The 14,952-nt window shown below is 53.4% G+C and overlaps 1 protein-coding gene across 3 annotated transcripts in view; it reads right to left on the bottom strand.

Annotated features, from left to right (window-relative positions):
* ASIC2 (acid sensing ion channel subunit 2) overlaps positions 1-14,952 on the bottom strand; it is a 1,334,934-nt gene that overhangs the window by 372,017 nt on the left and 947,965 nt on the right. For 2 of the 3 annotated variants that reach the window (XM_074978893.1, XM_074978895.1), the window contains exon 1: positions 5,519-6,491. The exons of the other annotated variant lie outside the window; for it this stretch is intronic. In XM_074978893.1, the coding sequence (XP_074834994.1) occupies positions 5,519-6,067 (549 nt within the window). In that variant the 5' untranslated portion in view covers positions 6,068-6,491. Of the gene's footprint in view, positions 1-5,518; positions 6,492-14,952 lie in introns of those variants that run through there. 3 annotated transcript variants of the gene reach the window in all.

The following is a 14,952-nucleotide window of genomic DNA, read 5'->3' as shown; positions in this document are numbered from 1 at the left end:
GTGACCCTGTCTGCAGCTGTGCCTGGCACCCTTATTTCGATGTGTGCTACTTTGGCATGTAGACGTTCCCTTGCAGCGCCTATTTCGATGTGGTGCCGCGCAACGTTGAAGTTGAACATCGACGTTGCCAGCCCTGGAGGACGTGTAGACGTTATTCATCGAAATAGCTTATTTCGATGTCGCTACATCGAAATAAGCTACTTTGATGTAGGCTTCACGTGTAGACATAGCTTATATGAGAAATAGCGCCTATTTTGAAATGGGGGCTGTGTAGACAGGGAATAGCACCTATTTTGAAATTAGCCATAGTGTATCCAATGGCTCTGTTTTGAAATAGGCTCCATTCTGTGTAGACACCCTATTTCAAAATAGTTGAGAGCTATTTGAAAATGTATTTTGTGTGTTGCAGTGTTATTTCAAAATAAGCTATTCTGGAAAAAATCTCTTCTGGAAGAGCTTATTTCGAAATAACACTGCTGTGTAGTCATAACCCTAGAAATATAGTGCTGTCCAGAATAATGGCTTAAAGGCATGAGACTCAACAGCTTCTAAGACCAGATCCTGAAAGTGGATTTGCCCAAGCATAGTGCCATAGAACCGAACTGGGCTCCTTATGGCTTTGAGCAGAACCATTTGCAGAATGTAACCCGTTGACATTTTTATTCTTGATAACATAACTAGGGAAGCCATGCCAGATTTTGCCTTTTATTAACATCCATTCAAACACACATTTGCTAGTCACATAAATATGTAACTATGGTTTAACTAGCCACCTTATTTCCTTATTCATCCCACAGCAGTGAGTTCTGCAAATTAGTTGTGCAATACAAAAAACAGTATTTAAAAAAACCCAACACCATATCTATTTTGAATTTGCTGTATATAAATTCAAATGTCTCCTCTCTCTTGCATTTTGGGAAATCCTTACAGAATTCTCGAATCACAGAATTCTCGGGCTGGAAGGGACATCAGGAGGTCATCTAATCCAGCCCCAATCATAAACAGGAACATTCACATTTTTTCTTTAAGCACCAAAGTAGGTAATGGAACTGCACAATACCACAATTACTTGTATATATCCAGATCAGCTAATTTAACTGCTTTATTTTATATATCTGTGCACAGTTCCAGAAACACTTTTTGGTAGCTTGTTCATGCTATCACTTTTTCTATCTGCAGATAAAGCAGAAGCTTTGCATGATACACAAACTCAGTTCAAAGAGCTGCAATTTTGAACATGAGAACAAGCTCTGACTGCCTATTCCACCTACACTGAAGTCAATGAAAGCTGCTTAGAGGGTGGTTGAGAATAGAATCTGGAATCCCCAGAACTGCTCAAACAACAAAGCCACGAATTCTCTTCCTGTGTGTTAATGATAACTCACCCTCAGACATCAAGTCAGCCTAGGATACAGTGCTCCAGCTTGATTGGCCTGCCCAGCTGCACTGTGGCAGATACATCCCAATGCTGATATACAACTCTTTCCTGTGCTCCTATTCTGAAGAGGTGGGTTTTGATCTGTCTTGCCAACCCTAAGCAGGAAGCAAGGACCGGGGGAGAAGGGGTGTATGTGGAATGTTCATTAGTCTTCGTCAGCTGTAAGAAACAGCTGCTACAGTCTTTGGTAGCTGGGTGGCTGGCTGCAGCATCAAACAGAAACCTACATGTGATTTGTACACTGCTCTCCCTGGAACCCTTCCATGATATCAAGCAGAAACAGCGCTTGAGGCTTCGTGTTTCTCAGGATAACAGTGCCTACAAATAATCTTTTCCTTGTGCTCTAAGACTTTGATAAGAGTTCATTAAAATCAACAATCACTCTTGCACTCATAAATGGAGAAAAAATACATAGGCTATAAAGGGAGGATTGCTCTTTTCAAAATGCCAGTTGAATTCCTATTTGCTTCCTCCTCTCTGCTTGTTGCTTCTCAGGGCTTGTTTATACTGGTGCTTCTATTGCAGGAAAAAAAAAATCAGGGTTTAAAAAAACCCTTGCAGCCACACTGCAAAATCTGTTATTCTGGAATAATAGGGCATTTAACTCAAAATAGTAACTCCACCAAAAAGAGCCACTTTGACCGACGATGCCTTCAACTTTTAAATTGACTCAGTGAGTACTAAACAGAGGTAATTACAACTTAATTGGCCTCCAGGGAGGCATCCCATCATTGCTCGTATTTCAAAATTGGGTTCTGTACAGTGAAGGCATAATTCTGAAATGCTCTTGTAGGCCGCGTCTACACGTGCACGCTACTCCAAAGTAGCGGTGCCAACTTTGAAATAGCGCCCGTCATGGCTACACGTGTTGGGCGCTATTTCGAAGTTGAAATTGACGTTAGGCAGCGAGATGTCGAAGTCGCTAACCCTATGAGGGGATGGGAATAGCGCCCTACTTTGAAGTTGAACGTCAAAGTAGGGCACGTGTAGCCGATCCGCGTCCCACAACATTGAAATAGCGGGGTCCGCCATGGCGGCCATCAGTTGAGGGGTTGAGAGACACTCTCTCCCCAGCTCCTGCGGGGCTCTATGGTCACTGTGTGCAGCAGCCCTTAGCCCAGGGCTTCTGGCTGCTGCTGCGGCAGCTGGGGATCCATGCTGCATGCACAGGGTCTGCAACTAGTTGTCGGCTCTGTGGATCTTGTGTTGTTTAGTGCAACTCTGTCTGGGAGGGGCCCTTTAAGGGAGCGGCTTGCTGTTGAGTCCGCCCTGTGACCCGGTCTGCAGCTGTTCCTGGCACCCTTATTTCGATGTGTGCTACTTTGGCGTGTAGACGTTCCCTCGCAGCGCCTATTTCAATGTGGTGCTGCCCAACGTCGAAGTTGAACGTCGACATTGCCAGCCCTGGAGGACGTGTAGATGTTATTCATCGAAATAGGTTACTTCGATGTCACTACATCGAAATAAGCTATTTCGATGTAGCGTGCACGTGTAGACGTAGCCTTGGTGTGAACACTCCTTTTCAGAAATAACTTATTTCAACCTTAGAAATAAGACATTTCTGAAAAACCCTGCAGTGCAGACATAGCCTCATTCATCAGTGTCCCTATGCTGCCCAATAGGCTTTTGTGTGTCCATGTCTGAAATCATACCTCCCCTTGTTTGCAAAGGCTCCTTTATTAATAAGATGAAACTCCACCACTTCTGCCCATAAATACAGTAGCACGTGATAACTAAATGGTACTAGGCTAAGCAAAATAGACCTACAGGTCTCCCCCTTTTACAGTTTAGAAGCCATCCGGCCTCATGCGACAAGTTACAGGATATTATTTCGTTTGATTTTAGAGATGCGTCTCAAGCTTGGCTTAGAGGCCAGGGAAAAAAGTCAAGTGGCAGCTGCCATTTATGAGTAGCGTTCCTTCTACAATAATCCCAGAACAATCCAATGGGTGACTTGCACAGTAATGTTCTGCTCATTGGGATCAAGAAAAGCAGAAATGGACCAGACACTTACTCTTTGCTGCAGGGTTCACTTGAGCGTTGCCCCTTACTGGACTCCTGTCCACACACAAACTCCATGGAGCCAGGTGAAGTGGTGCTTTTAACTTAGGTTGTCTGGCTTGTCAAAGAGGCAGGCTACAGCTCGAGTTAGCACAACTGGTCAGCTGCTAACACACTTTCTCCGTTCACCTGCCAGCAGGCCATGTGAACACAGAGCTGACCTGGGAAGATTTTTCTTCCCTATTGGGGCTGGAGAACTATAGAAATTCTGGGTACACTGCATATCTTAGCCCCTCTGAGGAGTAAAGTCACCGGAAGCATTTGGGGGGTTGGGGGGGTTGGCAGCATGGGAAGCATGGGGGTGGCAGTTTCTAAAGCAGAATCCTCACAAGAGGCAGACTGCTCTATCGGGAGGCAATGCTCTTTTAGTTGCAACCTGCTGGGGTAGCTCAGCATGAAGGTCTATAACCAAGTCTTGGGAAGAAGAGAAACTCAGAGCTGAGAGACAGGAGTGCACACAGCCCATCCGCTAAGCAGCCCTGTAGGAGTGGAGTTCTGCGGGGATTCTGTGGTATAGGACGGACACAGAAAACAAGGGCTAAAGGGTAAGAGGGGAAGGTTAATAAGTCTGATCTTCTCCATGTTAATTTACTGGTTAGTGATTACTGCAAGTTTAGAAACAGTGTAAAATGCTGACAGGACTTGAACAGAGGGAACTGCATTGTTCTGTCACCTTGTGCCTGAGATCTTACTTGTCCAATAGGCCACCTTAAAGCCAAGCTGGTTTACATTTCAGTTGCACCTGCCCTTACATGGAAGCCATCTGACACTTAACCCCTCCCAGGCTGAACTGGGAACTGAGCACATTTCACCCCCTAGGTGCACATTTCAAAGGATCACACAACTCCTCACCCAGTACAATTCTGCCCAGTGCATTCTGAACCAATGTCATTCACTGGGCTGCTTCCTCTTTGCCAAAATACACACACCCATCAGCCCCTCGCTCTATAGGTGCTGGAACTGGGTGTGGTGGGGAAGCTGCTGCAGCCCTTGGCTTAAAGTGCTTTTCATCATATGCAGGGATTACAGTTTGGTTCAGTCACTCTCAGCACCTAGTATACCAGGTGTTCTAGAGCACCCGTCCTGCTCTGATCTAGTTAGTTCCTGGGTTATTCCAGCCCCAGGTCATTTGTTAAACTTGCAGCAAAAACCAAGGAGGAGCTGAATATTTACATGTTTCAGTTCTGATCACCAATATACAATTGCCTTATAAAACAAAACTGGCTGCCAGTACATCCCTAATAACGTCTGTAAAATCCAGTGGTAGCCTCCCAGCTGGAATTATGGCCCCTTCCTCAAAATAACAGTAATAATAATAACAACAACAACAACAACATGACTATACCACACACTTGACCTTCCAAAGCAATCTAGTAGGATTAGGATGTTTCACTGATATGTCCCAGACCATTTCAGTTTTCAAGAGAGAACCTGTTCCAAGCTAGCACATTGACTTGTCCCAGAAAAGAGGGACAACTGAAGGGAATGACAGTCTCTCTTGCTTAGGAATTGGGGACAGAGAAATACACAGTGGGTGAGATCCCACTTGGCCCCATTGAAGTCAGAGAGCGTCTGTGGCCAAGATTTCCCCACAAGGATTTGCCTTGTGTTTGAGGCTGGGGCAGAAGAACTAAGTCACAGCCCTGGGGGACGGAGGGGAAGTTAAATACTAACCTGCTTTACAAGGAGGGTTAGAGCTAAACTGGGACCATTATTGTGCTTCAGCTTCTCAGCACAACCTGCACTTGCTACCCTGGGGGCATTTGCAGCCCTGGAGCGGCAGGCTGCGTGGGACTCATGGGAAACCCGGGGACGGAAAAGGCCCCGATCCCGGGCCCCGCTGGGCTGGTCCCTAAGGAAGGGAACAACTACTGAGGAGAGTGGAGCCGACCTGGAGACAGGAGGGCTGGGAGGGGGCGGGGGTTCAGCAAGGCGCTGAGGTGTAGTTGGAGTGCGGGGGGTAAGAGACGCGGGCCCGGCATCCCAGCTGGGCCACCGCGCTCCCCTGGGCCCACTCACCGCGGAGAAGTTGTGGGGCCCGCACAGTTCGCCGCGGTACTTGCAGGAGAGCAGCATGTCCTCCAGCTGGTGGCCCAGGCGGTCCATGAAGCCGGCACTTATGCCCTCGTAGTGGCGGGGCGGCAGGAAGAGGCGGAAGTCGGCGAGCTTGGCGAACCACTGCAGGCGCGCCTGGTCGCCGCGCAGCAGGTCGGTGAGCAGCGGGCGGGCGGTGCGGTTGGGCAGCAGCAGCCCCAGCCAGTGGCCGGCGTAGTAGAGGTCGCCCTTGGAGAGGCGGGGGAAGCGCAGCGGGTTGTTGTTGCAGAAGGTGACGGCGGGGAAGGGCAGCTGGCGGCTCCACTCGGTGCGCACCTGGGTGTGCGAGGGGAAGGCGAGCCAGTGCAGCAGCCGGCTGGAGGACCACGAGAGCAGCAAGCCCAGCGAGGTGCAGAAGGCCAGCACCCAGAGAGCCCGCCGCTGCAGCGCCGCCCGCCGCCAGCACATCTGCCGCAGCCCGTGCAGCCGGGGGCGCAGCAGCGGGGCCCGGCGCGCCCGGCGCCCCCGCGCCATGGGCGCGCCCCTCCGCCGCCGCCGCAGGGCGATCGCGGCCCCGCAGCCCGAGCCCCAGCATTCAGTCAGGCCGCGGCCAGCAGCGGCCCCGAGCGGCTGGGGCAGCCGCCATGGGGAGCCGCCGGCGCCGGCAGCGGAGAACGCTCAGCCTGGCCGGCGCTCCTGCAGCGCGGCATGCCCGGCGCGCCGCGGATGGGGCGGCCCGAGCGCCGAGCGCCTCCCCGGCTGCGCTCGCCCGCCCGCCGCCGGCCACCCCTCGCCCCCTCTCCCGTCGGGCGCCAGACGCCTGGACGCTCGCTCGCCGGGCACCTGAGCCGGGCACCGACTCCTCCGGGCTGCCCGGGGGCCGCTCCCCGCTGCCCCGAGCCGGCCGCTCGCTCTGCCCCCTGCGGGAGGCGCCCGGTGCCGCTGCCGCCTGGCTGGCTGCTCGCGCCCGTCCCGCGCTGCCAGGCTCCGCCTGCGCTGGGGGTCGCTCAGGAGGCCATGGCCGGGAAGGGGGCGGGGTCGGTGCCCTCCAGCGGTCAGCGCCAGGGCGCGCCGGGGCTCTCCCTGCTCCGCTGGCCGCGGCGCATCTCGGCGGAACCTCCGGCTCGGCCTCAGCCTCCTTCTCCCAGCAACGCCGCCGAAGAGGAGGAGGAGGCGCCGCAGCGACGGCGGCAGGAGGGAGGCGAGCCTGGGGCTGGGTGGCGGGGCGCGGGCTGCCGGGCGCAAGCTCCCTCCTGCGGCTCTCCGGGGCGCTGCGCGCGGGTCCCCCTGCGAGCCCGGCCGTGGGGGTGGAAGCGGCGAGTCCCGCCGGGTCTGCGCGCAGCCGGCTGCGGGGACTTCAGCCGTCCGCTGCGGGGGCAGAGAGCGAGCCCTGGCGAGGCGGCGGCGGCTGCCAGAGCGCAGCCCGCTCCCCACGGGGCCGGCATGCTGCGCCCGCTTCCCGCCAGGGGCGGGTGCAGCGCGCCGCCCTGAGGCGTGTTAGCCCGCCCGCCCTCCGGCCGCCGGGTGGGGAAGCCCTCGCCAGGGCCGCTGGAGTAGCAGCAGCCGGGAGCCAGGGGCAGGCTGCGGGCTCCGCCGGGGACAGGGGGGCGTGACTGGGTTTGCGCTGGGGAGCAGGAGGGAGCGGGACAAGGCTACAGAAAAGACTCCCAGGGTGTGCGGGGCAGATACCCGGGCTCCTGGAGGGAGTCTTACACAGCAAGCTTTTTTCGGCAGGCCGCACGCTTTTCCGAAATAACTTTGCCAGCCCCTACACAATGCAACCGCTGCTCTCAAACCATTTCCAACCAGCCGGCGGCTTATTTTGAATTCTGTAAACCTCATTCTAGGAGGCACAGTACCTATTCCTACAGAGTTATTGGGATATATTGGAGAGATTCTCTAATCGGGGCTGTATAGGCAAATAATAGGGGCTATTCCAAAATAAGCTACAGTGCTTCCAGGGGATCTAATCCCCAAGAGGCTCTATTGTGTGTGGATGCTCTATTTCAAAAGAGGAGACTGGTATTTCAATGTGCATTTTAGCTGTCTACACCTGCATTCCTCTTTTTTTTGTAAGAGGCAAGCAAATAAAGGAAATTGAAAATGCAAATGAGGCACAGATTTACATATCTGGGGCCTCATTTTGTATACTCTCCTTTTAAAGGAGCTTCTTTCGAAAGAAAAAAAGCAGTGTAGATGGGACTCTTTTGAAAATAAAACCCATCTTCAAAAGAACCCTCTTTCCTATTTTGTTTCAGGAAGAAGGGTTCTTTCGAAGATAGGGTTTATTTTCGAAAGAGCCCCATCTACACTGCTTTTTTTTAAAGAAACTCTTTTGAAGAAGAATATGCAAATGAGGCACCAGATATGTAAGCCAGTGCCTCATTTGCATTTTCAATTTCCTTCATTTGCATTCCTCTTTCAAAAGCGGAGTGCAAATGTAGACACAGCTTCTGTGTGTAGCTGTGTTTTTCGAAATACGCTATTCCAGAAAATCTCTTCCAGAATAGCTTATTCTGAAATAATGCTGCTGTGTAGACATAGCCTTAGTGGGCACCTTATGCAAAGGGTAATCTCTCTTCATTTCCCCTTCAACCAACAGCCCCAAGTACCCTCCCCATCTTTCTCCAGTTCCCCATTCCTAGGAGGAAGAAGGCAGCAGGGGCTCAGGAACAGTTTGTATAATGTGGGGATGGAGAGCCATTGAACCAAACTGTGACCCTTGTCTATCATGGGATTCACTTCAAGCCAGGGGAGCAATAGCTCCCCTAGTTCCAGCAGTTATGGAAGGTAGCCCCCGACTGCCCAGCCTTCCTCAATTAGCTCAGGCCCCTACATAGTGTCACTTGCAATTTGGTCTCCCTGTTGTTCCCCATCCCAACCCTAAATTTTCTCTCTGGTTTGGCAGTTTCATTTGCACATGAGGCTTCAGCTACCCCTCTGTGCTTTGTTGAATTTTTGATAGTTCTGGCAATCATGTTGTCTACCTAAAGACAGGTTTTGTTTTCTCTTCTTCAACAGCCATGGGGAAAGCATCATGATATTCCTAAGCAGAAACAAATACAAGTCAGGGTTTAGAGTGCCCATTGCTTGGCTTTTTTTTTAAATATTTTGTATATTTCTCAGTTTAAACTGAGAAATGAAAGGCTGTTGTCCCTCACAAACAGCCAGAGTACTGCTATCTTTAAAAAGGGAGTGACAACTTAATTATTACTATTAACATATATCTTGAGAGCACCAAGAGGCCCCATCAAGACTCGGCTCCTCTGAAGAGTGTAGGTTGTTACACCACTTTAAGAGATATTATGCACATGGAATTATCATAGTAGTGTTGGGAATTTATGTTGACTGAATGTATTCTCAGCATCTCACAATTCTCTTCGCCCATGTCAGGTACCCCACAAACACTTTGCAAAGGTGACTTTAGCTTTGGCATTACAGAAAAAAGATACCCTGTCACATCTTATACATGAATGGCGTATCCTAGCATATGCTGGGATGTTCCTCTTCATCCAGCTGCAATAAGAGGTCCAAAATAGTGATAATGAAAGGTACAAAACAGCAAGTTAAGGCACTGTAGGTTTGGCTGTGGGTGATGTGTAAAAAGCTTTTTAACTCCTCAACAGCCATAACATTAATAGAGTTTTAGGGGTGTATTTTTGAAGAAAACCTGTGGGAGGTATACAGGTTGTGAGATAAGAATTGCTTCCTGCTCAGTTAATGTGTATGCCTCCTTTTTGTATTGTGCTGTTTTGCCCTTAGACAGTACATTGAGTCAGTTTGGCTATTTGGTTTCTTGAACATTCTTAACTAGGCACAAATGTAAGCAGTCAACTGGCTGTATATATTATGCAACTACATCTTGATTAATAATATTTCTGCGACAACTAGCATGAGTTGTTAGGGATTATTTCACTTAGTCCCCTAAGATGCAGCTACCTTTGGCACAGGAATTGATCTGAACTGCCTTCATTTTTATTTCTGTTTTAATGAGGAATAAATAATAAAAATGTGTAATATCAAACAATAGGCTGCACTGTGTGCCTTTGATCCACTGTGATATTTTAAGCTAAATTCATTGTTCTTATGAGTTTATTTTACTTTTTATAGCTTTACCCAATAGATGGAGCCATTACAGCCTTATATCCACATCCTTTGAAAGAGTGTCTTTTAGATGCAATAGACTAGCTATTGTATGTAATCCTAGGGCTCTTTCAGTCTCTCATTAAGGACCACTAAAGCTGTGTTTCCACAAACATTTACACACATACTCTACTTCACTTCCACAGGGAGCTTACGTGAACTTTGATGGAATCAACCGCATAAGTACAATGGACTTGTGTTTGTAGGACTGGGTCTTGAAGGTGCTCACCGAATGTACCATTTCACTGGCCAGCAAACAGGCCAACATAATAGCACCAAACCAGCTGACATTCCAGATCATATTGATCCTGATCCGCAGCACACTGGATGTGATCTGGGAGCCTTTCAGACTTTCCAGTTAATGTGAAATACTCCCACTCACTGCAGGTGGCTTTGGAAGAGGTTTGAAGGGCAAAAATCAGATCCTCAAAGGCATTTTGGCTCCTGACTTCCAATGATTTCAATGGAATTTCAGAGGCTAAATACTGCTGAGGATCTGAATAAAAAATCTGCTTTTGGAAATGAAGGGCGTATCACAACTCTGATATTTCACACTGCTTAATAACATGATGCCTTGTGAAGGACCTGATCTGCTTATTTACTGCTTGATTAGTAGTCCCATAAACTTATGTCCTGAAACACGGTCCCCTGCTTTGAGTGCTCCTCTGTGGCAAGGAGTGCCCTGGTAAGTCTTTGAAGGCACTGGGGTAGGGTCTGAACAGCCCTGTCCATGGTGCTGTCAATTCTTGGGTTAGGCTTGTGGCCAATCTTTGGCCCCTGGGCCTGGGCCTGGGCCTGGGCCTGGGCCTGGGCCTGGGCCTGGGCCTGGGCCTTGCCCTGGCTTAAGTTCAGCTCACACTCAGACCTGTCCAAAGTGGTGCTGGTGCTGGTGCTGGTGCTGGTGCTGGTGCTGGTGCTGGTGCTGGTGCTGGTGCTGGTGCTGGTGCTCTCCCAGACAGGATAGAGACATGCCTGGGTGGAGTCCTCAGAGGAACTGCCAGGCCTTAGCCCAGCAGCTTATTTTATACTGGGCTGCTGGGTTCTGACTGGCTGCAGCAGAGACAGCCACTCTATCCTGGTGGGAGGACCTCTCTTCTGCTCCTCTCGTGGGGATGGGGTGTGGCAAGGCCTCAGGCCTCCAGTAGGGGGCATCAGAGCTTAGTCCACCCCCATCAAAGTCCATTTCTGTAGTTCCCTTTGAAAGGAAGGGTATAATGCCTCCAAAGCAATGCAGTTTTCAGTGCTCTGCACCCTGCAGCTCCAGTTGTGAGCCTTGTGGCCAGATTTTCAGAACTTCTCTGCCACCCATCTGCTGAGCTCTTTTCAAAATCAGGCCACCAGGGGGTTACATTCATACCTTATGGTTGTAATGTCAGCTGTATCTCAATGACCTTTTTTTTTTTTTTAGTTAGAAAAAGCAAATTATTATATTTCAGCTGTTGAGAGTGGCACAGTTGTAACAGTTCGCTGGGCCCATTCTCTGTGGGGAGCACTAGTAATACACGAACAACTTGTCATGAAGGAGCTGTAGTTGCTATACACAGCAAATCTAACACAAATCCAGAAAAACAAAGACATGAAGTGTCCTCTGCCACCCACAAGCCTATCCCTTGCCATTTTCACCCCAGCATCCCTGTCACAGTAGGATGGATTTCTATGGTGGCAGTGACAAGGGACAAGGGACAAGGAGTCCCCTCAAGGACCAGGACCCCACTGTGCTTCGTGCTGAACAAACACAAGATAAAAGGTACCCCGCTCCCTTTCACCCTTTTCCATATACCCCTTAACCAGACTGTTTCCCCTAGAACACCAGCAGTTGTGGATGTTTGGTGTCATGCTTAGCTATTTGGGGAGGGGATTGCTAGGGAAAGGGTTGTATTAAAGGCTGCAAGAGAAGGCTGTCATTAGACGTGTCTACACGTGCACGCTACTTCGAAGTAGCGGCACTAACTTCGAAATACCGCCCGTCACGGCTACACGCGTTGGGCACTATTTCGAAGTTAACTTCGACGTTAGGCGGCGAGACGTCGAAGTCGCTAACCCCATGAGGGGATAGGAATAGCGCCCTACTTCGACGTTCAACGTTGAAGTAGGGACCGTGTAGTCGTTGCGCATCCCGCAACGTCGAAATTGCGGGGTCCTCCATGGCGGCCATCAGCTGAGGGGTTGAGAGACGCTCTCTCCAGCCCCTCAGCTCAATGGTGGCCGCGTGGAGCGGCCCCTTAAAGGTCCCCTCCCCCTCCCTTCCTGTGCAGGAAGCTGAGGGAACGTGCAGGCGGCAGCCCAGACACGCGGCTGGCCTGCACGTCCCTCAGCCACCCAGAACAGGGCCAGCACCTGCCATGGCTGCCCGGCACCCCCCCCAGCGCCCCCAGGGGACTCCCCCCAAGGGGAGCCAGGGCAGCCAGCCCAGCCAGGCAGGCAGCCGGGCTGGCAAGCGGCAGCGGGGCCCCTCCTGGATGGAGGCCAACCTGCGGGACCTGCTGGGGCTCTGGAGCGAGGAGGAGGTGCTCCAGGTAATGGGGAGCAAAAGGCAGAACGCGGATGCGTTCGCTCGGCTGGCCGATGGCCTGGCTGCCCGGGGTCACCCTGCCTGCACTCCTGATCACGTCAGGAGTAAGGTGAAGGACCTGCGGCAGGGTTACTCCCGGGCCCGGGATGCGGCCGGCCGATCTGGCTGCCGCCCCCGTCACTTGCCCCTTTTACAGGGAGCTCAGAGACATCCTGGGCCCCCGGCACACCTCCTCCCCTCCGGCCACCCTTGATACTTCTGCCGACGAGCCCCAGCAGGCCCTGCAGCCGGAGTCCGCCCCGGAGGTAAGCCCCGCACCCCGGGGGCCCCCCCCAGAGCCCACCCCCGGGACATTGCGGCAGGAGGAGGACGAGGGGGACTCCTCCTCCGCAGAATCCAGGCTGCAGATCCTCCTCCTGCCATCCCAGAGCAGCAAACGGGCCTCCGCCCCCCGGGGATCTCCAGACCGTGGGAGTGGACCGACAGGTATGTACCCCCCTCTGGTGTACACCCCTGGGCTTGAGGGGCGGGGGTTAATAGATATGTGTCCAGGGCCCCCCACATGCTCACATAGCCATGGCCCCAAGGACAGCAGGGCATTGTCCCTCACAGCAGTGCATCAGCCCCTGCCTCCCCCTACCCCGCACGACAGTGCCATGCCCCATCCCCGGGGCAGGGGGGAGCGGAAACTCGAGGGGCCCCTGGGAGGAGGGGGTGGGACACCCCGCAGCAGCAGCAGCAGCAACAGCAGCAGCAGCAGCATGTGATGGAGTGGGGGGAGTACAAAAGGGAGACTCAGGCTACATATGAGCAACAAGAGCCGAATACCTCCCAGGGGCAAAGGATGATCGTGGGGCTACAGCTGGCAGGTGACACCTCTGCCCTGAACAAAGAGGAGGGAGGAGCCGAACTGGCTTGGACTTGGGGGGGGAGGGCAGGGGCCACAGGTAGAGGCTAGGGGAAGGGAGAGCTGGAAGGCAGCCAGCCTGAGGAGGGGGAAAGCTGCATCCCAGAGGGGCACCCCTTGGGGTCTTCTCCCCAGGATGGGTTGGAAGGACTGTCTCTTCCGACAGCTGGTGCTGTCACTCCTGGGAGAAACTGGGCATCTGTGGCCTAAGAAACCTCTCCTGTCAGACCCTGGGGGGTGAAGTGAGAGTCGCTCCCACCAGGGGACGGGGTGCAGTGCAGGAGGACCCCTGAACACCATCCATCACAGCAGCATCTCCCGGGGACTGGGATGGGGAACCTGCAGCACAGGGCTGGGGGGACAAAGGCCACAGCTCGGGGCCCACACTAACGCCTGTCTCCATTCTTCTTCCCTCCCTCCTCTCCTGTGTCCCGCACCTGCACCATCAGAAGGACCGGAAGAGAGCGCCGGTGAGGCATCAGTGGTCCCGGAGAGCCCTCCGGGGCCATCGCTCCAGGCAAGCCCCTCGGCTGAGGACCGACCGGCCCCACGGCGGGCTAGATGGCGGACCCCGCGCCACCACCAGCCGACGGCGACAGACTCCCAGCTGCTGGCCATCCACCGTCGGCAGCTGGAGGTCGCGGAGCACCACCTGCAGCTGCAGGAGCGGGCACTGTCCTGGCGCCAAAAGGCATGGGGGGCCTACATGGAGACTTTAAACCGCCTGGTGGACTACCTGACCCCCCATGCCGCGCCGGCCCCCGCAGCGCCTGACATGCCTGCTCCACCCACCGCACCACCAGCTGCTCCGCCCGTGGCCATCCCATCTGCCGTCGCCCCGCCACTCACCGCCGAGGGCCGGAGCGCCGAGGGACCCCTGGAGCCAGCTGAGACTCGCCGGGCATATCTTCCGGTCCGCCCCGCCCCCAGCCAGCCCGGACAGGGCTGCAGCCGCGGCAGGGCTCCCGGCCACCCACGCCCAGTGCCGGACTTTAGGGGCGAGGGGCCCGGACGTGCCCCCCCCCTTGTATATAGTTGGGACTTATTATTTTGTGTCCCCCGTTTGACCCGTCCCCCCCATGTAAATAGTTCTCCCCTTTATCCTCCCTGGTTTTCTTTTTATTACTGAGCACACTTTTTTATTACTATTGTTTTATTTGTACATATTACTTTGGTTCCACACATGTTGCATATAGTTTGTTCTTGTTTTATATTTATAGTTAAAAAGAACAGTTCTAAAAGAAAAAGCAGTTTAAGTTCAGCCACAAGTGCGTGCTGTCATTTGTCCAGGAAAAGTGGGAGGGGGGTGCGGTTGGGTGCTCCATGGTGGTGTGGGCGTTGGGGCAGGGAGTGTGGTGGAGGAAGGGGCGGGCAGTGGGGGGCCTGGCAGAGTTCACCCGCGGCCTCATCATCGAAGTGGGCCCGCAGGGCCTTCCGGACCCAGGTCCCTTCGGGGTCCACCTGCTGACTGGGGGCAGCGGGTGGCTGCACGTCGGCCCTGCCGGCCTCCACAGCCCAGCCCTGGAAAAAGGCCTCCCCCTTGCTCTCCACCAAATTGTGCAGGGCGCAGCAGGCACCCACAATCTGGGGGATGTTGTTGGGGCCCGCATCCAGGTGGGTCAGGAGACATTTCCAGCGTCCCTTCAGGCGGCCAAATGAGCGCTCCACCACCTGGCGTGCGTGGTTCAGGCGCTGGTTGAAGCGCTCCTGGCTAGCGGAGAGATGGCCCATGTACGGGTGCATGAGCCAGGGCCGGAGGGGGTATGCCGCATCTGCGATGATGCAGGGGGCATGGTGGTGTCCCCCAGAGGGATCTCCCGCTGGGGGATGTAGGTCCCCGCCTCCAGCCGGCGGCAC

The sequence above is a fragment of the Carettochelys insculpta genome, chromosome 28, assembly GCF_033958435.1.
Source record: "Carettochelys insculpta isolate YL-2023 chromosome 28, ASM3395843v1, whole genome shotgun sequence".
Taxonomy (NCBI): domain Eukaryota; kingdom Metazoa; phylum Chordata; order Testudines; family Carettochelyidae; genus Carettochelys; species Carettochelys insculpta.
This window is presented reverse-complemented; position numbering and strand designations above follow the sequence as displayed.